The following is a 26,599-nucleotide window of genomic DNA, read 5'->3' on the forward strand; positions in this document are numbered from 1 at the left end:
TTATTTTTTCTAAGCAAGCATTTTAAAAATAAACACCTACGCTGGAATCACATGGCTACATTTACAGCATTTAGCAGATGCTCTAATCCAGAGCCACTTACAGAAGTGCTTTGACGATTATAAGTAACCGTACACATACTACACCTGTTCCTACATGTTTTCCCATGCCATTTTTTTCTCCACACTGCCTGCTGCACAGAATTATGGGATACATATGACAGACAAGGAACCATGTACACCACTTTCATCAAGCAGCATTATGGTGGAGGTTCTTGTAGAAAAGTGTACAGCTGATCTACAGTGGAGGAATTTCATGAAGAAATCGCAGTAATACGGGTTTTGCCTTCTCTCTCTCTCTCTCTCTCTCCTCTCGTTGCTCCACTTCACATTCCAAACTCAGAGAAACACACACACTATCCAGTGTTTCGCCAAGTCTGAAACCCCAAGTGTGGTGGAGGTTTGTGTGAGATCAACTTAAAGTTAACTCAACTAGTATCCAAACACAGAAACAGGAGAAGCTCTACAAGGTCCATCAGGTACACACACTGCCTTGCTCTCTCCACAAACTATTCAATAATTCATATGTTCATCTTCGGAATGACACATGACATATGTCTTTGTCTGTCTTTCTTCTTTTGGCTCCTGTCTTGTGTGTAGTTTGGTATCTTTGAGCCAGCATCAGACTAGAAGAAAAACTAGCAGAGTGAGATTGGACAGTGATGTGCAACCCATGAAAGTGCTCAACCAAAAACAGGAAACTGATGCTATCATGGGCACAGTTTCACCCAAACTGGACAGTTGAAGATAAAAAAAATCACCTGGTCTTTTTCCAGTCTTCAACAGTCCAGTTTGTGTGAGCCTGTGCCTATGATAGCCTCAGACTCCTGTTCTTGGCTGACAGGAATGGAACCCAATGTGATCTTCTGCTGTTGTAGCCCATCCACCTCAAGATTCAATATGTTGTGCATCTGAGATGCTTTTCTGCTCACCACAGTTGTAAAGAATGATAATATGAGTTACTGTATCCTGTATGTTTACAGAAGTTGGTGAGGATCACACAATTGTTATTTATGCACTGAAAAGTAAAAACATAGAAATGAAGGAGGGTGTACTTTCTTTTTCCTACGTCTGTTCATCAGTTCATCAGTGCTTTATTGGCATGAATGTTATAAATTACATTGTTGCCATTGTTGACTGTATGGATGTGAAACCCAGAAGTGTGTGTCACCCCTTCCCACACCACGCTGCACTGTAAAAATGTGTTCGTTTTGCCTGATAAAACTGATAACACTGGTGAAACCTGCAGATAACCATTGTGGGTTTTGTGTGTGTCTCTCTCTCTCTCTCTCTCTCTCTCTCTCTTTGTCTTTCAGTGGTTGCTCAGTAGTTTTGGTTACTGACCACAAGGTTTGGGCTTCAAGCACCCCAGCACTGCCAAACAGCCACTGTTGGGCTCTTGAGCAAGGCCCTTAACCCTCTCTGCCCCGGGGACACCATATCATGGTTGACCTTGCACCTAACTTCCTAACAAGCTGTGAAGACTATAATGTGTATGAGTCTGTATTCTACTGTAAAAACCATATATACATCACATATACATTATAGTACAGTGAAATTCTTTTCTTTGCATATCTCAGCTTGTTAGGAAGCTGGATACAGAGGCTCTGGAGCACAGAGGAGTGCTCAAGGGTCCAACAGTGGCAGCTTGGCAGTGCTGGGGCTGGAACGTGACCTTCTGAGCCTTAACCATTGAGCTATCACCTCCCCTATGTCACAATGTGTCTGTTACTCACTGTGTCTGTCTAACATTATCTCTCACTGTGTCTGTCTTTTACTATGTTTCAGTGTGTGTCTCTCTCTCTCACTCTCACTTTGAGACACAATGAGAGAGTGACACAGTGAGACAATGTGTCTGTCTCTCATTGTGTTTGTCTCTCCCTGTATTAATATGTCTGTATCTTATTGTGTCTGTGTCTCACTGTCAAGTCAAGTCTTGTTGTCATCACAGCCATATACAGTGTGCAGTACACTATGTATGTGATATATGTGCAGTGGGGTGGACGGAGTTACTTGCATCCCAGGTTGATGTATGTAGGGAGGGGCAGCACAGTGTTCAGGAGTCTGGCAGCTGGGGGTAGATCAACTGTTCACTGATGAAGTCTTGAGTGCAAAAAATTGCAGTCCTAAAGCCATCATGGCAAAACTGTTCTTATCAATTGCATTCAAAAGCCATCTTCGTGGGTTCTAAGTGGTACCATCCACAGTAATCTCATGTATCTTTAGACTGACAATATGGGGTCATCCTCAGCAGCAGCAATTGATTTCAAAGTGATGAGAACTCCAACTAGAAGCAGGGCATAAGAATGGATCAGGCAGACAGAGAGAAAGAGAGAGAGAGAGAGAGAGAATTTGCAAGATTGAGAGATTATTAGGTATTTTCATTGTTTGTAGTGGTTGAAGAAATTGAACATTGTGTGCAGAGTGTAAGCAGGGAAACCGGCAAGACTAGCTATGACAGCAAAACTAAAAGGGAGAGCCAGAAGCTAACACAGACATGAAGGCACCCTGGGACATAAAGCAGCCAGCCACTCCACCGTTGACAAACCTGAGTGAACACGTGAGAGTGGGGGGGCGACAGCATCCAAACATCCCAGTTCACCACAACACTCTATGCCTATGAACCCTCCAGATCTGCCCCTGTACCTAAGAAAAAACTATTCACAAAAGGCTTGACTAAACAAATATGTTTTCAGTCTAGACTAAACACTGAGACTGTGTCTGAGTCCTGTAAGAGAAAGTTCTGCCCCCCTTCTGTAGCCCTCACTATTCAAGGTACCAACAAATAGCCTGCACCTTTTGATCGAAGCAGGCATGGATGATCATAAAAGACCAAAAGTTCGCTCAGGTACTGTGGTGCGAGACCATTCAGTGCTTTATAGGTCAATAGTAGTAGAAGTAAATTTGATTGGGAGCCAGCGCAGTGTGGATAAGATAGGGGTGATGTGGTCATATCTTCTGGTTCTAGTAAGGATTCTTTCTGCTGCATTCTGGACTAACTGGAGCTTGTTTATGCGTCTACTGGAACATCCAGACAGTAAGGCATTACAATAATCCAACCTAGAGGTAACAAAAGCATGAACTAATTTTTCTGCCTCGTGTAGTGACGTTATATTTCTTTTATTTTAGCAATATTTCTGAGATGAAAGAAAGCGATCCTAGTAATATTATCTACATGAGCTTCAAAAGAAAGACTAGAGTCGATAATCACACCAAGGTCTTTTACTGCTGCACATGATGAAACAGAAAGGCCATCCAGAGGTACTATGCAATCAGAAAGCTTACTTCTAACTGCATGTGGTCCTAGTACAACTACTTCTGTCTTGTCAGAATTAAGTAGAAGAAAGTTAATAAGCATCCAGTTTCTAATGTCTTTTACACATTCCTCAACTTTATTAAGCTTGCGTCTCTCATCTAGCTTTGCTGAAACATACAACTGTGTATCATCAGCGTAACAGTGGAAGCTAATATCATGTTTACGAATAATTTTACCCAGAAGTAGCATATATAAAGAAAAGAGCAGCGGGCCTAAAACAGAGCCTTGCAGAACACCAAACTTTACCTTAGTATGCATAGAGAAGTCACACTTTACATCTATACACTGATAACGATCAGTCAAATAACACCTGAGCCAGGAAAGGGCCATTTCCTAAACACCTACAACATTTTCTAGTCTAGAGGAGAATAGCATGATCAATGGTATCAAAAGCTGCATTAAAGTCAAGCAATTTATATTTACATTGGTATATACAGTCAGGTCCATAAATATTTGGACAAAGTTATTATTTTATCTGTCCACCACAGTATTTTGAAGTTGAAATTGAATAATGAAATGAAATTAGGCTTAAAGTGCCTAATACCCTCAAAGTAAAGCTGAAATGCTGATCTATGATTTTGAGAATGTGTGGTGAAATAGCTATGCTGTTGCATAAAAGTCATCCTAAAGTAAAACTCTCACATGGCTTTGAAAACTAGCAAAACAACATGACCACAAAGAACAGGAAAAGACATTTTTGTGTCTATACATATATACAAAACCACATCCTGCTAAATCTATTACAGAGAGGATTTCTTAGAAGTCAAAGGATAGCTGTTTGTCTAAGAATACCAAACATTTCTTGTAAAAGGTCTTTAAGCATTTATTATAATGGCAGGGTTGAAAACATGATAGACTTTCTCATGTGGTTTGAGATCTTAATTTGCATGGCATTGCCAATTTATGAGCATAAGCCACTTAGACATGGAATTTGTAAACAATGTTGACTTTTATGCTGATGATGCACAGTTGTACTAGTCAGTGGCACAGCTACGTCAAATGGAATATGGCTACATAAAATCTTGGCAATAAAACAAATTCTGATGTTGCATACCATGTCTGCTTGTAATAAGGATTATGATTTCACGTAAGAGCTTGATGCCTATTCATACCATAAACTACAGTTTAGAAACTTGGAGCTTTTTCATTATTGATTCCTATGTACCTAACATCACTAAAACTGCATAGTATCATCAAAGATGCAGCCAAAATATGAAATGTGTTATTCCTACAAGACAAAAAAGTAGCCTTAGAATGACTATAAATGTTCTAAAAGCTCTTTCCTGGCACAGGTTATATTTGACAGATCATTATCAGTTTGGAAATTGAATGGTGACTTCTCTGTGTGTACAAAAGTTTGGTGTTCCACAAGGATCTATTCTAGGCTCATAATGTCCATATTAGAATGTACCATATTATATATATATATATATATATATATATATATATATATATATATATATATATATATATATATATAAAATTTTGTTTGTTTGTTTGTTTGTTTTTCATTTTGCAGTGGGCCTGTAAGAGTCCATATGTACTCCATTAAAAAAAATCAAATAATATTAGCTTTAGACCCTGCATAATTGATATAAACACTTTTTTTGTGAAAACTGTTTTAATTTAATGGATCATACTATATTCTTTGGATTAAGAAACACATAGAGGTTAATTAAGGTCCCGTTCTTTGTTCAATAAAGCCAAAATTAGGCACTCAAATATTTTATTTAATATAAATTAAATTTTATTTATAAACACTTGTGTGGTTCACAATTAGAGAACTATTGTGTAGTAAATGTGCAATTCATTTTTACAAAGCGTAAAGACCTTGTTTGGCAAATTATTATGCATCAATTATTCAGCTAAATTCACCTCTTATAAGTTTTCATTAAGTCCATCTATGCTCTATATTATAAAGTGAAGTCAGTCAAATTATTTCATGCCCTTTTTGCAGCAAAAACAATTTTGAATACCAACAGGCCAATATGTGCTTAAGCCGCAATACAGAGGCCACTAAAGCGAACATGAAACAATTGTTTCATCCCTGAAAAAAGAAAACAAAAAAAAAACAAACAAAAACTATGAAGAATAAATTAAACATCATTTTAATTCAAATAATGAATATTCTTTAATTCACAGATCTTGATGGTAGTTTCTGTTTTCCAATCGTTTGCTAGGAGTTTCTCACCTGTGTCAGTGTTTAAACTATACCGTTTTTTTTATTTTCATTGATAATTTTATGATATCATTTTAATTTGTTGTATTTTTTTTTCTTTCTGTCACATTTTAATTTTCTTGAAGAAAGGTTTTGGGGTTTTTTGACTAAAGACAAAAAAACTAAAGCAGAGGCCATCTACACTATATTGCCAAAAGTTTTGGGACATCTGCCTTTACATGCACATGAACTTTAATGACATCCCATTCTTAATCCATAGGGTTTAATATGGAGTTGGCCCACCCTTTAACAGCTTCAACTCTTCTGGGAAGGCTTTCGACAAGGTTTAGGGTGTGTTTATGGGAATTTTTGACCATTCTTCTAGAAGCGCATTTGTGAGCTCAGGCACTGATGTAGGACGAGAAGGCCTGGCTTGCAGTCTCAGCTCTAATTCATCCCAAAGGTGTTCTATCGGGTTGAGGTCAGGACTCTGTGCAGGCCAGTCAAGTTCCTCCACACCAAACTCGCTCATCCATAGGGCCTTTCGCACCACTTTAGTTCCAGCAGTAAATTTGCAGTACTAAAGTACTGGGCAATTTTGCGCGAACTATTTCGCAGTACCGTTTAAAGGGTTGCATTCGCACCGACAGTGGGCACTAGGAAGTGACGTAAGCCGATCGACAGTGACGTCATTTGTGCGCGGCGTTCAACAACGGAAACAAAGAAGAACAACGTAAACAACCAGAGGATGGAGGACACTGTGATCGGAGCTGTGTTTTTGTTGTGTCTCACGTCCATCTGTCGCTGTTCTCCATACTTGCGAAATAAGTTGACACTACAGTATGTTTACACAGTGTTTTAAATCATGGTGGGTGAGGGTGTTTTTGGCCAATCAACGTCTACTTACGTCACGGATAGTACCAGTTGAGCTGGTCAGACCCTGCTCCGGAGTAGGAGCTAATTTGGTTCTCGAAAAAGGCAGTCCGGTACTAAAATCACACCCAGTTCCGGAGGTGCGAAAACGCCAAAAAGTGGGTAGTTCCACAGTTAGTTCAGGTACTATGTGGTGCGAAAGGCCCTCATGTCTTTATGGACCTTGCTTTGTGCACTGGTGCGCAGTCATGTTGGAACAGGAAGGGGCCATCCACAAACTGTTCCCACAAAGTTGGGAGCATGAAATTGTCCAAAATGTCTTGGTATGCTGAAGCATTAAGAGTTCCTTTCACTGAAACTAAGGGACCAAGCCCAACCCCTGAAAAACAACCCCACACCATAATCCCTCCTCCACCAAACTTTACACTCGGCACAATGCAGTGAGGCAAGTACCGTTCTCCTGGCAACTGCCAAACCCAGACTCGTCCATCGGATGGCCAGACAGAGAAGCGTGATTCGTCACTCCAGAGAACACGTCTCCGCTGCTCTAGAGTCCAGTGGCGGCGTGCTTTACACCACTGCATCCGACGCTTTGCATTGCACTTGGTGATGTAAGGCTTGGATGCAGCTGCTCGGCCATGGAAACTCATTCCATGAAGCTCTCTATGCACTGTTCTTGAGCTAATCTGAAAACCATACAAAGTTTGGAGGTCTGTAGCAATTGACTCTGCAGAAAGTTGGCGACTTCTGTGCACTGTGTGCCTCAGCATGCGCTGACCCCGCTCTGTGATTTTAAGTGGCCGACCACTTCGTGGCTGAGTTGCTGTTGTTCCCAATTTCTTCCACTTTGTTATAATACCACTAACAGTTGACCGTGGAATATTTAGTGGTGAAGAAATTTCATGAATGGATTTATTGCACAGGTGGCAACCTATCACGGTACCACGCTTGAATTCAATGAGCTCCAGAGAGCGACCCATTCTTTCACAAATGTTTGGAGAAGCAGTCTGCATGCCTAGGTGCTTGATTTTATACACCTGTGGCCATGGAAGTGATTGGAACACCCGAATTCATTGATTTGGAGGGGTGTCCCAAAACTTTTGGCAATATAGTGTATGTCAGATAGCCCCCCTCTTTTCTCTCTCTATCACTCTCACTCATCCCCCTGGTTCAAGGTGCACCATTGGATAGAGCTTGCCGGGTGAAGGTGAGGTCTGTGCATGGGGATGCTCCCAAATACCTGCTGGCAGTGACTGGCAGGCAGGCCAGATGGTTCCACATCCTGAGTCAGGCTGTGGGGGTATGTGGCAGCAGGTGCGTGGTAGTTCAGAAATGGAGGGTTTAATCAGGAGAATGAGTGGTAAGGATGAGCCTGCACCTGTGGGCTCTATAGCAGACTTTATTTTATGGCAAGTGAAATTAGCTAGGCCTTTAGGGTCAGAAGCAGCACTAGTTAAGTATATAGTGGCAGCCAGGTATTTACTCACAAAGGTAGTTATCCACATTGTTACGTTTCCTCTCGTCTAGGGTTGGGGAAGAAAAGTAACAAAAAAGTAATAAAGAACAGAAAAGAAAAGAATCTGGAGATCTCCTCTCCTGACCCAGCCAGTAATAACACCAGTTTAAGCAATAACAAAAATCAAATGTTTATTTACAATTAACATAAAAGGAAGTGACAAAACGTCAAGAAGGGACAAGGCCGAAATAACAAACAAAAAAGGTTCCTAACTACCGGGAGAAGTAAACTTCTTAACTTTTCAAAAAGAAAACAAAAACAACAAAACTCTAGCCTCACTCTCTAACTAGCCATAAACAGGAGAAAACAGAATTATCAACAAAAATAATTTTGTTAAAGAGGTGAGAGATGAGAGCCTCAGGAGAGTGAGAGCTGAGCTGTGCAGAGCTGTGTGCCTGTGTGTGTGTCTGTGTGTTGTATTGGCTTTGCACCTAAATCCTTTAAACTAGCAGTTATCAAACCCCTGATTAAAAAAATCTGACCTCAGCCCTTGTCAGCTGTTCGACTGTAGGCCAATATCAAACCTCTCCTTTATCTCCAAGATTCTAGAAAAGGTTTTAGCATAGCGGTTATGCTCATACCTACATAGCAATAACATTCATGAAATGTATCAGTCAGGAATTAAGCTTCATCACAGTACTGTGACAGTGCTGGTTAAAATGTTAAGTTGAGATGGCACCACGAATGGCAACAAACGATCTGTTGCTCCTAACTGTTGTGTGTGTTTTTGTTTGTTAATATTGTCTATGGCATGGAAAACTAACTTGGGGCAGGGAAAACTTATTGCTGCTCAAGGAGAGCACTCCACCTGGTATTATTCTGGAGTTTATTCAAGAAGCATCAGAGTTTTTGGAAATTCTAACAACGAGTGCCCTGGCTCTGCTTAACCAGACAAGGAGACAAAGGAGAGGCAGGTTTCTGCCAAATTCACAAATTCCTTTGATCACCAACACTCGGAACCTTAAATGGCTGACTTCCTGTTTAGAAATCACAACTTCCTTAAACTCACAACATTCAAGGGAATCAATAGGAATAAGAATCTTGATTAAATGGTGAGTAGTTCAAAAGATACAAGCAATTTTACAAATTTGTTAATTACAGCACCACCTAGAGGTGAATATAGACACACCTTCTGTTAGACCCTTATCGTGAGGTTTTTCAGTTCCCTCCAAAGTATGGTCAGAATACGTCACCCTGTTGCTGATATATGCCTTCACTTCCTGTTTGGCAGCTTTTCCATCAAATTCGTTTGTGTTATGGACAAACCATCTCATATACCAAAAGTCAAAGAAACTTATTTTCTGAGTATAGTATGATGATGCTGTGATTCAAATTTGGTGATGATGGAACAAAGTTTGTAGAAGAAGATGAGAAATTATTTTTTTTAAACTTGGAATATTGAATATTGCAGAAAGTAACATCATAGTGTCTGATGAACGTGGCTTGACCCAAAGAATCAGAGGAAATTGGAATCACATTTCTACAACATTCTATTGAGGAGTTATTATTGTAAACATATGTTACCAAATTTGCCCTATTGGTGACGCTTGAGTGGCATACACCAAAATTGCTGTGAAGGTAGCTGAGACTGTCCTCTCTCCCTGTGCCAAATTTCATAAAAAGTGCACAAAGCATTCTATAGGAAGTATTATAACAATAATAATAATAATAATAATAATAATAATAGGAAAGCATTCACTAAGGGGTGCCTATCCACCTTTGCTGCTTGGCCCACTAACAAACCTGTCATCGCATCAGAAGAGCTGGAGACATTGAAAAGCTTCAGGGCTGCTTTGAATCCACAAATTGGACTGTTTTCAAGGAGATGACAGACTTCTGCGAAGACAGCTGTATTTCATCTAAAGAACTGGTGAGACACAGCAATGAAAAACTGTGGTTTTCAGCTGAACTCAGGCAGCTTTGTAGGGAAAAAGAGGCAGCATTCCACAGTAGGGACAGAATTTTCTACAAAGAGGCCAAGTACAGGCTGGAGAAAGGGATGAAAGCAGCAAAGAGAAAATGCTCAGAGAAGCCACATTGCTGCTAACAATGCAACATCATTCTGGAAAGGCCTCCAGGAGATTACCAACTACAAGGTGAGAAGAAATCCCCTTCTCCTGAATGACTGCCAGCTCACCAACAACCTGTATAAGTTCTATTGTACATTTGAAAATACAATTAACACTCCTGTGCCCAGTCCAAGCCCCGCCCACAACCCCAACTAACAAACCCCCCCACCCAACCTGGCTCTCAACAAAATTGGCTTTCACCTCACTCCCCTCTGCTCATTTCATCATCAACGAGCAGGACGTCTACGGGCTCTTCAAGAGACAAAAGTTGAGAAAAGCTCCAGGCCCAGATCTAGTCTGACTTTCCAACCTAAAGCATTGCTGTGAACAATAAGCACCAGTTTTAATAGCCTTCTTCAACAAATCTTTGGAACTTCGCTCTGTTCCTACATGCTTCAAGACCTCTATCATCATTCCAGTTACCAAAAAGTCAAACATTACAGGACTGAATTGACTACAGGCCAGTCGTACTTACCTCTGTGATCAGGAAAGTCTTGGAACACCTGTTCCTAACCCCCCCTGAAGGCTATTACAGACCCCCTGCTGGATCCCCTGCAGTTTGCATACAGAGCAAAGGTCTGTGGATGATGCAATCAACTCAGCAAAGCACTCTGGGAAAAGGGGGAGGAGTTTGTCTGTACGGTCTCCCATGTCGGCGTCAATCATCCGGTCACGTTCAGCAAGAGCCAGAGTGAAGACTCTCAGCTCCAAGATAGAATTTAACACTGAGCTGCTTACACATCCATCTACAATAGAGTTTCAGTTCTACACAATGCTGACATTTCTGTCTTTACTCTCTTCACTGTCCTGTTGCTCTTCCTGTAGTTTTGCTCTGCTGAAATAAAGCTTCATTTTGGACATTGTGTGTTCTTTTATTAGAGTTAATAGTCATTATCAGTGTGATGAGAGAGTGTGTGTAGCTGTAGATTCAGTGCTGTGTGTTGTGCTTCAGTGAGTTTGGCTGCAGGAAGTTGAACATCTGGTGAAAGTGCTGCTCTCTTCTGGGAGAAAGAGGATCACTCAGCTGTCTTCATGTAAATCTTGCTCTCACTTCACTGATCTTTCAGTTTTACTGGTTACAACTGATTCTATCTGTTCAGCTTGATGATGTGGTCAATTAATCTGTTTATATTAAATTTCTAAGTCAGTTAAACTAATTAAGTCAGAAAAACTAGCAGTGTGTGTGGGATAAAGTCAGAAAAGCTACCAGTGTGTGTGGCACAAAGTCAGAAAAACTACCAGTGTGTGTGGGATAAAGTCAGAAATGCTAGCAGTGTGTGTAGGCCGGGCTCCTGCTGCAAACCTTGACTATGCAGCTGTTTCTCCTCCAGATAAGTGAGCTAACTTATATGGGTCATTCTACAAAAATGTACACTTCTTCTCACAAACCACAACAAACAGGCTTGGATTGATACAGAAAACATTAGCAAAAGTTAGGAAAGAAAACTGCATGCTGAATCACCTTCATCAATGACCACTTCTCCAGGATATTCACAGAATGATCTCTTTAAAATGAACATTGAACAGTCTCAATCTGACATTTAGAAAATTGAATTGTGCCATCGCTGGTGCTGATAACTTGATGGGAGATCATGTGGAATGAGAGAGGCTACTTCCCAAATCTCCTTCTCTTCCACAAGAGAAGAGCAGCCTTATTTTGGACAATGGCAGAAGGGTATCAAAAAGGACTAGAGCATTTGGAATGTTAATACTCCTGGTCACCTGAGAACCTGCAGTTCACTTGATAATTGCTCCAACTCCTTTTTCCAGACCCTTCCCATGGCCTGCTTTAAGACGATTCCAATTGACTGCAATAAAGTCCATCTGCAATGGATGAGTAAAAATCAATTCTTCTTTCCCCTATTTTGCATTGTTGGTCCATCACTAATGAAAAAAAAGATTTTGGACACCTGATTTTGACACTGTGATCATCTGTCATCTCATCTCTGTCCATTTGACATTCTTGTGTCTGCTTCAAATTCTCTTGCATTAATTGCAACAGTGTGTGGAGTTTTGCTTTCAGCTAAAGAATGTACTGAAATTCATTTTTATTCTCAGAAGGGCCCTGCTCCCAGTTTTCTCTGAGGACTTCTAAGACACCATGGCTTGCACCCATATAGCAATTCAAACAGGGAGAACCCTGTAGAGGCTTGCGAGATGTCTCATACTGCAAATAACAGGAGTTCGAGCAACTTATCCCAATTCCGAGCACCATCGTGTAATTCAATTCAATTCAATTCATTTTTATTTGTATAGCGCTTTTTACAAAGGTCATTGTCTCAAAGCAGCTTTACACAAACAAAAGTGAAGTGTGTGTGTGTGCCGTCTCTGATGAGCAAGCAGGGCGACGGTGGCAAGGAAAAACTCCCTGAGATGGTGATAGGAAGAAACCTTGAGAGGAACCAGGCTCAACAGAGAACCCATCCTCATATGGGTTTACACTGTAGTGTGCGTGTGTGTGAGCACAATGTGAGTTGGTGTAGTCCATGGAAAACAGCTGAAGCGTTTTCGTGGCAGTATGAAGCATTGCCGGTGGACAGGTCCAGAGTGAAGGGGGGGAGGTCTGGATCACCGGCAGCTCAGGAATGTCCAAATCATATTTTTCAGCAGTTTGATTAAATTGTTTGACCAGGCCATCTTTTTGTGGATGGTACATGCTGGTACAAATTGATTTAATTAATAATTCATAAAGTTCTCGAAGGGTGTGTAACATGAACATGGTGCCCTGATCAGTCAGAATCTCTTTCAGGATTCTGACTTGGGAGATTATTTTGAAGAGTGACTCCGCAACACTGTGTGCTAGGACTAGTACAAAGCAATGCCCCCATGCAGTCCATTCCAATGGCCCGATGAGGTCGAGCCAAATTTTTTCAAATGGGACCTCAATTAATGGAGGGGAGCACAATGGCACTTTTGGAGAGGCAGGCAGATTCACCAGCTGACATTTGTGACATGCCAAACACCACCAGCGAACATTGCTGTAAATGCCTGGCCAATAGAAATGGGCCATGAGACGGTTCAGTGTTTTCTCTTGACCTAAATGCTCCACCATAGGATTATGATGAGCTACATGGAAAAGCAAAGGTCCAGGTACTCCAGTAGATTCATGACTGGAAGCTGTTGGGCCACGAGCTGGGCTTCCCCCGAAAGTAGCGGACCACCCACTGTGACTCTGACCATCCCCAAGTGGCTGCGACACGCTCAAAAAGCTTCACAAAAGCTTCTGGGTCATCCTGCGGTCTCATCTTGTGGAGCATGATGCTGCGGTGGACAGCGTGGCCACTGCTGGAGTACCTGCTGCCCGGACCAGGCTCTGCAGCACCTGCCATTTCTCTGTCTGGGCTTGGAGAAGGGCCTGGAAGTGCTGTTCCTGCTATCTGTGCAGCCTGAGGAGGGCCTGATGTTGCATCTGGTGGATGCCAGTGAGGGTCTTGATGATCTCTGCAAGAGGTGAGGGCTCCATGATGACACATCTTCTTCAATCCTGGGTTTGTTACCATTTTCAGAATCTCACTTGTGCAGCTATTGACATTGCTCTTAGAGGAGAATATAAGATGTGTGTCATTTAAATTTTTCTTTTAATGTCTTTGTGAGATGCCCACAGCTTGTTTGGCTGTAGATATGAGCATGTATTTCTTCAGTTTAGTGGACAGCACTCTATCATACACATGTTTGTTTTTAAAGCTTTCTGAGCTGTACTTCTTCCTCAGATGGCTAATGAGTATGTTATGAAACAGTAGAAATCTTTGTCTTTCAATCTCCGCAATCTCTTTTTTGTGCAATCTCTTCTTAATTTCTGTTTGATAATTGTCTAATTTTCCTGGTACTCCCACTTCTTATTTTTCTGGACCTTCTCTGATTATGCTCTGGGGCTGTATGTATAAAACCTCTCAGAAATGCTCTTAAGAATAGTTTTAGGCTTTGACTTAAGTGTACAAAAATCTTAGTAAAAAGTAGGAGTTGTGTAAGAGTAGGAGCTTTTTATAAATTTTTATAATTTTTATATATATATATATATATTTTTTTTTTTTTTTTTTTTTTTCAAATGATGCGGGTTCGAGAGGACACTGGCGTTGTCTGTTCGCGGCTTCTCCACTCGAGTTTTAACTGTTAAAATAGCAATACAACGTTAGAACTAATGGCGCTACTTCTATATAACATTTGCGGTCTGTTATACGGATTTTACCGACTCAGTTGACTCTACTTGGCTCATTAATAGCAATTGCCTGCGGTTAGCTGTGCAGCTAACCGGCTGCAGCTTTTCCTGGCTCTGCCTGCATTCCCAGCGCTTACATCTCCTTTTGGTGCTCACTATGATTTATCTCTTCTGCTCTCGATTTCTCCAGCCACATCACGGATGATTTTTTGGTGCCGATTTCTTCCCTTTCTCTGTTCTTTGTATACTGCCCCTGTGGCTAGCGACTAACAACAGACGTGGAGCCCGTGTGACTGGCATAATGAACTGCTCGGCCACTCAACTGATAGAATATAACAACCATAACATTCCATCATGTATATCAGTCATTAAAGAACTTGGACTCCTACGTCGTCCCCAGTATATCCACAGAAGCTCTCGGCGAAAGTTTGCTTACTCCCGGTCTGGTAACGAAATACCTTCCGTTTGGGCAGCTGTGCGCCCTGTAGCATCTCTTCCACGTCATCAGAGGACTGATAATCTGTGGATTAGTAGCACTGGAGATACTGCAACAGTGCCACACATGGAGCCAGACAGAAAACGTGGAGTGGATTTCAGCCTACTTCGGCCAGTAAGGAGATTCACTGCTTCATCTAAAATTAAAATTGAACTGTTTAATACACAATCCCTCACAAACAAATCCTGCTTCATACATGATCATATTTGGGACAAAAGTTTGGACATAATGTGCCTCACAGAAACCTGGCATCAACCAGATGTTTTTTCTGTTTTAAATGAGACCTGTCCTCCTGGTTACTGTTATTTACAAAAAGCTCGTAGCACTGGCCGTGGTGGTGGCCTGGCTGTCATCTACCGCAGTCACCTAGATCTGTCCCCTCTGGCCCTCCCTGAGCTGTCTTCCTTTGAATGTTTGGCATTTAATTGTAAGCCCCCTTTCACAATGACAGTACTATTAATCTACCTGCCACCCAAACTAAATGCATGCTTCATCTCAGAGCTATACAATTTTCTTTTAACTTTCTGCACAACCTCTTCCAATATAATAATACTTGGAGATTTTAACATTCATGTCAACAACCCCTCTTGCCATCTTGCTACAGAATTCCTGCAGTTATTGGATTGGTTAAACCTCAGGCAACATGTTGATGTTCCTACACACACTAAGGGGAACATTCTTGATTTGGTCATTACCGAGTCTCCCCTTTTAAATGCACCATTTGTGTATGATCTGTATCTGACCATAAGGTCATCTCCGTCGAGCTGCCTTTTCTGTCTTCCCACATCAAGCCCAAACGTGAAATACGTTTCAGAAATCTGAAAAACATTAACACAGAAAACTTGACCTTAAGCCTTCAGCATCTTCATTCTGTAAATGTCTCATCAGTCACTGAATCTGTGGAATCTTATAATAAGATACTGTGCAGCATTTTGGATCTTCATGCACCGTTAAAGTTAGGACAATTGCGTTTTCTCGCTCAGCTCCCTGGTTCACAAGTGATCTGCGGAAAATGAAAGCAGCTGGATGTGCCATTGAGCGGCGGTATAATGCTTCTGAACTTACTGTTTACAAGCTGGCCTATCGGGACCACCAAAAAGCTTATTTGAAGTCCATCAAAGAAGCATGGTCACAGTACTATTCAAATATTATTCAAAATAGTTCTGGCAATTCCAAACAGTTGTTCTCCACCATAAATCAACTCCTTAAACCTCAAATTGCTCCACTCACAGGAGCTACAGAAGAACAATGCAACGATTTTATGACCTCTTTTAAAAACCAAAATTGACAAAATTCACTCCTCTTTTTATGTTCTCTCCTCCTTGTCTGCCCCAACTGCTGACCCGCAGTCTCATATTTCAATCCTGCTTTGCTGCTTCCCAGAAGTTACTCAACATGAGGTCGAAGACACCATCAGGGGGATGAGTCTTACCTAGGAGAGAGAACGTGGACACTACTAAAGAACAGAACAGAATAAAACCAGCACTACACTAGACTGCATGTTTACTGCAGATAAACTAACTGCTATTAAAACAACAAAAGAAAGCTCACTGACTACTTTAGGCAAATCTTTGAGAATTTCTGGAGGAGGTCGTGCCATGGGTGACGTGTGAGTCGGGGTCTGGAGCTGTGTGGCTCAGTACTGAATTTCGTCACCAGAGGGAGTGCATGGAGACACTTAATATATTCTTTCAACACAATGAACAATAAAGAGAACAACATTTTAACAGGCAAATTACAGTTAACTTTAATTACAGTCTCTCCATATTAACTCTTTGATCGCATCCACTGTTGTTATTTCAACATGACAGTACGATTCTGAAACAACATGGATCATCTGAAATTACCTTATGCCATTACCATTAAATATCCACCTTTTCAGCTCTATTTGTTCAATTATCGTGTCTGTCCAGTATCACAGACACATAGCGGAGATGTGCGTTACACATGACAAAATGGCGATCACTATTTGACTTGCACATGTGGCGATAGAATCTATAATTTGCATTCTCTGAACCAGGCTCACTTAATAAACAAAAATAACATGAAGAAATCACATATTCTTACAAAATGCTCTCTTCGATGCAGGAATAAACCAAAAGGATCGCATATGCTAAGTTTCAATTAGCTCTGATTCTTCACATCTTGCTCGAGTGACAATACACTGCATTTGCACACATACACAAGACAGAACAGCAAGAATTCAACTGAGATGTATCAACAGATATTATACACAACACAATATTTAATGCAGTTTGTTAATCTTACCTGTTTAGGTAATAATGAAAAGAACCATTAGTGAAGCTTTTTTTGTCTGCCACCTACTCATCACTGTTTCACCTGCAGTAATAAACACAACGCTACAGTATAGAGCTCCCCCTAAAGGTTGTATGTAACACTGTTACTCTAAATGTTAGAGCAAAGGGCATCAATACAGTTTATACATAAGTGGACTACAAGAAGTAACTAAAAATAAACAATTTCAAACCAACATGAAAAATTAGCATGGATGAGAATTAAACTCAAAATTAGGGGGGGGGGTGTCTTATGTTTACATGACTAATATTCCCACTAGTGTCACAGTAACACCATTGCTTAATTGACTGAGTGGCTAATGTGTTTTCTTTATTGAAGGGGTGATTATCGCTCAGATTGTTTTTTCAATTCAGTGACATTTCATAATTAGTTTGACAAGAGGGGTCATATAATTAGTTTTACAAGAGGGGTGGGTTGTATTTTTACATACTGTACTTTTCTGCATCAGGGAATGATTTTGGGAAAGGTAGAGGGTTATTCATGTTTACTCCCATGCCATCAGTTGGGAGAGGCAGATTTGATTGTGCCCTTGAGAGAATTTGCAAAATGAAAATGAAACAAAGCAAAATGGTCGATGATCCATCCTGTGAGCTTACTGTGATGTTTATTAGATACTGTTTATTAGATACCTTGAGCTTTCTCTTATTTTTAGGTGAAGACCTGTGGAGCAGTGGACAGCAGCTGATGTTCATGCAAGATGAGAAGAGTAAGGTAGAGAGAATCAATGCTGTTCTCGGTCTGTCGAGACATGCGGCGCATGTGGCAGGGCATCCAGGCTATCACAAACTATAGAACATCACCACCTGCCTGTGACAGTGATGCCTACCTCCCAGATGTGCTGAACAACTTCTACGCTCGGTTTGAGGCGCAGAATGTTGTAATGGCAAGGAAGAACACTCCTTCTCCCAAGGACCAGGTGTTGTGCCTAACCACGGCCGATGTGAGGAAGACTCTACACGGAGTCAACCTGCGGAAGGCTGCTGGACCAGACAACATTCCTGGCAGAGTGCTCAGAGGATGTGCAGACCAGCTGGTGGATGTTCCCACCGACATCTTCAACATCTCCCTGAGCCGCGGCGTCGTTCCGACATGCTTCAAGGCCACCACCATCGTCCCCATGCCGAAGAAGTCTTCAGTGTCCTGCCTCAACGACTACCATCCTGTTGCACTTACACCCATCATCATGAAGTGCTTCGAGAGGCTCGTCATGAGGCACATCAAGACCATGCTGCCCCCCTCACTTGACCCTCTGCAATTCGCTTACTGCCCCAACTGCTCAACAGACAACGCCATCACCACCACCCTCCATCTGGCCCTCACCCACCTGGACAATAACGATATACATGTTCGAATGCTGTTCATAGACTTCAGTTCAGCATTCAACACAATCATTCCTCAGCACCTGATTGGTAAGCTGAATCTGCTGGGCCTGAACACCTCCCTCTGCAACTGGATCCTGGACTTCCTGACCGGGAGACCTCAGTCAGTCCGGATCGGGAACAGCATCTCCAACACCAGCACACTGAGCACTGGGGCCCCCAGGGCTGCGTGCTCAGTCCGCTGCTGTTCACCCTGATGACTCACAACTGTGGTGGGTCTCATCAGCAAGAACGATGAGTCAGCATACAGGGAGGAGGTGCAGCGGCTAACGGACTGGTGCAGAGCCAACAACCTGTCTCTAAATGTGGACAAAACTAAAGAGATGGTTGTTGACTTCAGAAGAGCAAAGAGTGACCACTCTCCACTGCACATCGGCAGCTACTCCGTGGAGATCGTCAAGAGCACCAAATTTCTTGGTGTTCACCTGGCGGAGAACCTCACCTGGTCGCTCAACACCAGTTCCATGACCAAGAAAGCCCAGCAGTGCCTGGACTTTCTGAGAAGACTGAGGAAAGCACATCTCCCACCCACCATCCTCAACATGTTCTACAGAGGGACTACCGAGAGCATCCTGTACAGCTGCATCACTGCCTGGTTTGGGAATTGCACCGTCTCGGATTGCAAGACCCTTCAGTGGATAGTGAGGACAGCTGAGAAGATCATTGGGGTCTTTCTACCCTCCATCATAGACATTTACACCACACGCTGCATCCGCAAAGCTACCAGCATTGTGGACGACCCCACACACCCCACACACACTCCTCACCCTCCTGCCGTCTGGCAAACGGTACCGAAGCATTCGGGTCCTCACGACCAGACTGTGCAACAGTTTCTTCCCCCAAGCCATCAGACTCCTCAATACTCAGAAACTGGACTGAAAGAACACACACACACACAACTGTGCATCCTCCATCCTCTTTGCAATTCTTTGCACATTACATTATGCTGCTACAAATATTTATTATACTGTACATAGGCTGCTACTTCTTATGTTTACACCTACAGCAGCTTATATTGTACTCTTTGCACTATTGTCACTGGATTCACTTTCTAATAGAACTGTGTGCTGGTCGGCGCTGCACTGGGACTTACTGAGCCCATTGTCTATCCCAGTAGTCATTGTACTGTCTTGTGCTGTCTGCATGTTTGCACTTGTGCACTTTATGTATAAATTTATGTAGTCCCTTATAGTTCTGTGTTGTTCGGTGTTTGTCTTATGTACCACCTTGGTCCTGGAGAAACGTTGTTTCATTTCAGTATGTACTAACTGGCTATATATGGTTGAATTGACAATAAACTCCACTTGACTTGACTTGACATCGCTGGCCATTACTTTTTTGAAGCAGGAAGTTGCTGTTCGGTCCACTATTGTGGAGCGTAAGCCAAATGTTACACCTGAAATTGTCAGCTCATCAGCTCTGTCACACAAGTCTGGTGAAACCATGGAGGGAATCCTGACCATGTTGGAGCGTGTTTTGGGATTGAAACCACTGCAAAGCCAGAGTAGTGCAGGGTGGCAAAACTTTAAGCTTCAGAAGAACAGAGTCAGGCCAACATTGCCTTGTGAGGTGTGTGGGGATGTTACACCACTCATTTTCACTGTAGGGCAAATCATCTCTGTTTTTTTGTTGCAAAGCAGGGCATGCATTTGGTGTGTGTCCTCAAGCAGAAGCCTGTATTTGGCCAAATACAGGCTTTGGCTTGAGGACACAGGCTGCCCTTACCTGCCATCATCTTATCAAATGTCAGATCTCTGAGGAATAAACTTTTTTTGCATTGATCAGATATGATGAGGATTATAGTTGCACAAGCCTTTTTTGTTTTACCGAGACTTGGCTCTCTCAGGAAACAGTGGACTTTCATTTGGATGGTTTTACTTTGATTCGGTTTGATTGAGATATTCTTAAAACGCAGAAAACTGTTGGTGGGGGGCTTTGCATGGCTGTAAATAATAGATGGGCGACTAACTTTACGTTGAGGGAAACCCAGTGTTCAAAACACTATGAAATCATGGTGGTTTCCTTTCGTCCACATTATCTTCCACGAGAATTTACCCAATTTACAGTGATATTGGTGTATGTTCCGGGACCTGATTTTATGCTCGATGCTAAAAGCATTGCAGACACTTTTAATAACATTGTAAACGGAGTTGGAGATCAGCCAGTGTTTCTGCTTGGAGATTTTAATCGATGTGACGTCACTACATTTCTGCCGAATCTGGAGCAATATGTCACATCTGCCACTAGACTGGATAAAACATTGGATCTGTGCTATGTAAATATACCTGGTGCTTACATCTCTAAGGTACGTCTCCCTCTGGGTCAATCTGATCATAATGCTGTTCTTCTCTTGCCTCAGTATAAGCAAAAACTAAAGAAACCAGGAAACCAGGTCTATTCAGGTATGGGACTTTGATTCCATTGAAACACTAAAAGGATGTTTCGAAGGTACAGATTGGAATGTATTTTTAAAGGACTGTGGAAATGATGTTGGATATGTTAAATGCTTCTATATCTGGGTATGTGGATTTTTGTGTACACAGTGTTATTCCTGTGAAACGTGTAAAATGATACCCTAATAACAAATAACAAACCTTGGGTCACAAAGGATCTTAAACACTGTTTGAATCTTTAAAAAATAGCTTTTTTAAATGGAGATAAACATGGTGTTAAACTCTTGCAAAAAGAATTAAAGCAAAAAATTAAGGAGGCTAAACTGCAGTATAAACGGAAGGTTGAGGAAAAGTTTAAAATGAGTAATGCACAGTTGGCCTGGCAAGGCCTAAACAGTATGATGGGGAGGAATCAGAAGCATAATAATATTCAGTGTCCTGATTCTGCCTGTTTTGCTTCTGAATTGAATCAGTTTTAAGCTCGTTTTAATAATAATTCTGATGAGAAATGGACTCCAACAGGGCATCCTGTGTTTCTCCCTATAATAATAGAGGAAAAGACAGTGGAAGAGGTTTTATTATGAGTTAAACCCCAAAAGACAATGGGGCCTGATGGAATAAAGCGGAAGGTGCTGAGAGAATGTGCAACACAGCTGAAGGGAGTGTTAACACAGCTTTTTCAGTTGTCATTTGACTGTAATGTTGTACCTCAGCCCTGGAAAGAGAGTACCATTATTCCACTGCCAAAAAAGGCACATGCTAAGGATCTTATAGACTACAGACCAGTGGCTTTAACATCTGTGCTTTGTAAGACCTACCGAGCCAGTATCAGAATGTATTTTTGGATAGACTTCAAAGCACTATTGTAAGTCGCTCTGGATAAGGGCGTCTGCCAAATGCCATAAATGTAAATGTAAATGTAAGTGCATGGAGAGAGTAGTTCGTCAACAACTCTCCCAAGAATTGACTGGGAAACTGGATCCTTTGCAGTTTGCTTACAGAGTTGGGTGTATAGTTGAAGATGCCACCCTCACTCTGATGGATAAGGTTGGAAAATACTTGGATGCGGCAGATTGTTGAGTTAGGATTTTATTTATGGATTTTTCTTCCGCTTTTAATACTGTGAACATAAATATTCTTTTGAGGCAGCTGGAGGAGTTGCAGGTGCACCAAACCCTTATCTTATGGATTAACAGTTTTTTACGGGACTGTCCGCAGCATGTATTGGTGAATGGCAAAAAGTCGGAGAATGTGGTTTTAAACATTGGCCTTCCACAGGGGTGTGTTTTATCACCAATTCTATTTTCTATTTATACAAACGAAGTGACCTGTGATAACGATAAATTGACGCTTATAAAATATGCAGATGATATGGCACTGGTGGGATGTGTAAAGGATATTCAGTCATTAGATACTTACCTCAATTTTGTTAATTTTATCACAGTTTGGACAGAGGAGAGTTCTTTGCAGCTTAATATTAATAAAACTAAAGAAATGTGTTGTGGGGTGAACAATGTACGAGCACTTTGTGAACCTGTGTTAATTAATGGAGAGGAGGTTGAACAGGTAGGATCTTTTAAATTTTTAGGTACAGAGATTGACTCCCAATTTTCATTTGATAAGCATTCAGACAATGTTTTTAAAAAGACTTATCAACGTTTAGGCTAATTGAGAAAACTGAGGAGTTTTAACATTGAAAAGGACGTTTTGATGGTTGTATATAAATCACTTATCGAATCTGTTCTTACTTTTAATATTGTATCCTGGTTTAACTCTCTTTCTGTGAAAAGCAAAAACAAACTTTTAAGGATTATAAATGTGGCGAGTAAAATACTTGGTGAGAGACAAACACCTCTCCCTGATCTCTTTACTGTGGCATTAAAAAGGAAAGCCTCTGTTACTGTGGGAGACTCGTCTCATCCCCTGTATAGTTCTTTCAAGTTACTTCCCTCTGGCAGACGGTATAAAGTGCCTTTAGTGAAAAGGGCCAAGTATAAGACGACCTTTATCCCAACTGCGATTGGTATTTTAAATAGGATCTTAAAATGAATTTTTTATGTATTATTATAGTTGTGAAGTGATGTATGTAATGTAAAGTGTTGTTGTGATGGTTATTTGTATTGTTTGTGTGTTGAGCCTTTTGTCTAAAGAGCAGCTTTTACGTTATCATTCCGACTTTGGTAGTTAATGGACAGGATGACGATCTTATTCTTGGCAGTAACCTGTTGAAACATCTGATTCGCCAGCTGAGGAACTCCCAGGAGTTGTTAGAGAATGTGTCAAACTCTGATTATGATATTGCTGAACAAGACAATATTTTAAACTAATTTAAAAAATAAACTAATTTGAATGAGGCTTTCTTAATTTCAGTGGATGCTTCCTCTAATGGGCTCGGGTCTGTACTGTCACAGGTTCCTAGTGGTGGTACCCCCACCACTTCTGAATTATTAGCATCCTCTGATATAGTAGCTACGGCTTCAGCAGCCAATGGGCCATCTTGTAGCTTAGAGCTGGGTTCTCCATCTGCAATGTTAAGTTCCCCACCCATGTCTGTTGCCTTGTCCTCAGGCCAGCCTGGTACAGATGCAGGGCTTGTGTAACGGACAGGCAGAGCCACTGCAGGACAATATTCTAATGTCCACTACCTCCCATGAGCAGTGGGGAGGGTAATATGGGCAGTTTTTACCCCAGGTCCTGTATCTAGTACATCTGCTTTTTTCGACCTTGGAGTTGATTGGTGTGGTTTATTAGTCTTAGTTTATCGGGTGATGATTTAAAAAGCAGAAGGTAGAATGTAGTTGAGTGTGGTAACAATGTTTTGTTTTTTGGTGTTGTAATTATATTGTGGATGGATGGCCTATGAGCTTCTGCTATTGGGGTATTTAAGCATCTGTCTATGCCACTTGGGATGCGTTATGGTCGAGGATCAGCCCTTTCCGTTTAAGCACTACCGAAGAGGTATGTTTGTTAATGGGGTGGCTTTGTGTCATTTAGTGTTTGTTTTAAGTAATAATACTTATTTCTACTTGATTGTAGTGTAATTTGGAGATGTCGTGTGTTTTAACAAAACACACCGCTGATGATAGGCTGCTTGCTCCCAGGTTTGTCGAGGTAAATTATTGAGTTCTGGTTAGGATTAGTGGTAGGCCTAATGACTGTTTGTGCGAATTTGTATCTTTGGCATACCGGCTGTTGCTCACATAAACATCATTAATTGACATTTACTACTTTGGTAGGTGATCTTTTTTATCGCTTAGTTGAGTTGAATGACTTTTGTTTTTGTAGTAATGTTGGTTTGTTTTGACTAGGCTCGATTGCATATTCAGCTGTGTGCTCATTGTCGGGGTGACGAAGATTACCGTCAGTTCTGTCCCGCTCTTCAGGCAGCACTGCTGTTTTGTTTCTGTTTTGTTTCACTTTGCTTTCTTGGCTTTTTTTTATTGTATTATCATTATTGATATTGTTTTTTTCCTTTTTGTTGGTTTGTTTTTAATCATTTGTTCCCATTTTGTTTTGTTTTTGCCAAATTTTGAGTTGTGTCTTGCCCTTGTGTGAGCTCTTTGGCTCTAGATTGTTTTTAGATTTCTTTAATAGGGTTGAGTTGTTTTGGTGCTACCACCTATTCGGCTCTATGGATTTTTCTTCTGCTTTTAATACTGTGAACATAAATATTCTTTTGAGGCAGCTGGAGGAGTTGCAGGTGCACCAAACCCTTATCTTATGGATTAACAGTTTTTTTACGGGACTGTCCGCAGCATGTATTGGTGAATGGCAAAAAGTCGGAGAATGTGGTTTTAAACATTGGCCTTCCACAGGGGTGTGTTTTATCACCAATTCTATTTTCTATTTATACAAACGAAGTGACCTGTGATAACGATAAATTGACGCTTATAAAATATGCAGACGATATGGCACTGGTGGGATGTGTAAAGGATATTCAGTCATTAAATACTTACCTCAATTTTGTTAATTTTATCACAGTTTGGACAGAGGAGAGTTCTTTGCAGCTTAATATTAATAAAACTAAAGAAATGTGTTGTGGGGTGAACAATGTACGAGCACTTTGTGAACCTGTGTTAATTAATGGAGAGGAAGTTGAACAGGTGGGATCTTTTAAATTTTTAGGTACAGAGATTGACTCCCAATTTTCATTTGTTAAGCATTCAGACAATGTTTTTAAAAAGGCTTATCAACGTTTAGGCTAATTGAGAAAACTGAGGAGTTTTAACATTGAAAAGGACGTTTTGATGGTTGTATATAAATCACTTATCAAATCTGTTCTTACTTTTAATATTGTATCCTGGTTTAACTCTCTTTCTGTGAAAAGCAAAAACAAACTTTTAAGGATTATAAATGTGGCGAGTAAAATACTTGGTGAGAGACAAACACCTCTCCCTGATCTCTTTACTGTGGCATTAAAAAGGAAAGCCTCTGTTATTGTGGGAGACTCGTCTCATCCCCTGTATAGTTCTTTCAAGTTACTTCCCTCTGGCAGACGGTATAAAGTGCCTTTAGTGAAAAGGGCCAAGTATAAGACAACCTTTATCCCAACTGCGATTGGTATTTTAAATAGGATCTTAAAATGAATTTTTTATGTATTATTATAGTTGTGAAGTGATGTATGTAATGTAAAGTGTTGTTGTGATGATTATTTGTATTGTTTGTGTGTTGAGCCTTTTGTCTAAAGACAATTTTCTACCCTATTTGGGATAGACAATAAAGCTTTTGAATTGAATTTGAATAGCTTTTACGTTATCATTCCGACTTTGGTAGTTAATGGACAGGATGACGATCTTATTCTTGGCAGTAACCTGTTGAAACATCTGATTCGCCAGCTGAGGAACTCCCAGGAGTTGTTAGAGAATTTGTCAAACTCTGATTATGATATTGCTGAACAAGACAATATTTTAAACTAATTTAAAAAATAAACTAATTTGAATGAGCCTTTCTTAATTTCAGTGGATGCTTCCACTAATGGGCTCGGGTCTGTACTGTCACAGGTTCCTAGTGGTGGTACCCCCACCACTTCTGAATTATTAGCATCCTCTGATATAGTAGCTACGGCTTCAGCAGCCAATGGGCCATCTTGTAGCTTAGAGCTGGGTTCTCCATCTGCAATGTTAAGTTCCCCACCCATGTCTGTTGCCTTGTCCTCAGGCCAGCCTGGTACAGATGCGGGGCTTGTGTAACGGACAGGCAGAGCCACTGCAGGACAATATTCTAATGTCCACTACCTCCCATGAGCAGTGTGGAGGGTAATATGGGCAGTTTTTACCCCTGGTCCTGTATCTAGTACATCTGCTTTTTTCGACCTTGGAGTTGATTGGTGTGGTTTATTAGTCTTAGTTTATCGGGTGATGATTTAAAAAGCAGAAGGTAGAATGTAGTTGAGTGTGGTAACAATGTTTTGTTTTTTGGTGTTGTAATTATATTGTGGATGGATGGCCTATGAGCTTCTGCTATTGGGGTATTTAAGCATCTGTCTATGCCACTTGGGATGCGTTATGGTCGAGGATCAGCCCTTTCCGTTTAAGCACTACCAAAGAGGTATGTTTGTTAATGGGGTGGCTTTGTGTCATTTAGTGTTTGTTTTAAGTAATAATACTTATTTCTACTTGATTGTAGTGTAATTTGGAGATGTCGTGTGTTTTAACAAAACACACCGCTGATGATAGGCTGCTTGCTCCCAGGTTTGTCGAGGTAAATTATTGAGTTCTGGTTAGGATTAGTGGTAGGCCTAATGACTGTTTGTGCGAATTTGTATCTTTGGCATACCGGCTGTTGCTCACATAAACATCATTAATTGACATTTACTACTTTGGTAGGTGATCTTTTTTATCGCTTAGTTGAGTTGAATGACTTTTGTTTTT

General features: G+C 41.0%; 1 protein-coding gene across 1 annotated transcript in view; it reads left to right on the plus strand.

Annotated features, from left to right (window-relative positions):
* The window catches only part of LOC128318847 (uncharacterized), a 27,875-nt gene extending 2,485 nt beyond the window's left edge, over positions 1 to 25,390 (plus strand). Inside the window, exon 2 of the mRNA XM_053236915.1 lies at positions 17,610 to 25,390. Within this exon, the coding sequence (XP_053092890.1) occupies positions 17,682 to 18,533 (852 nt within the window). The 5' untranslated portion in view covers positions 17,610 to 17,681 and the 3' untranslated portion in view covers positions 18,534 to 25,390. The remainder of the gene's footprint in view (positions 1 to 17,609) is intronic.
* The last annotated feature ends 1,209 nt before the right edge of the window (positions 25,391 to 26,599 follow it).

This window comes from Pangasianodon hypophthalmus, chromosome 9, assembly GCF_027358585.1.
Source record: "Pangasianodon hypophthalmus isolate fPanHyp1 chromosome 9, fPanHyp1.pri, whole genome shotgun sequence".
Lineage (NCBI taxonomy): Eukaryota > Metazoa > Chordata > Actinopteri > Siluriformes > Pangasiidae > Pangasianodon > Pangasianodon hypophthalmus.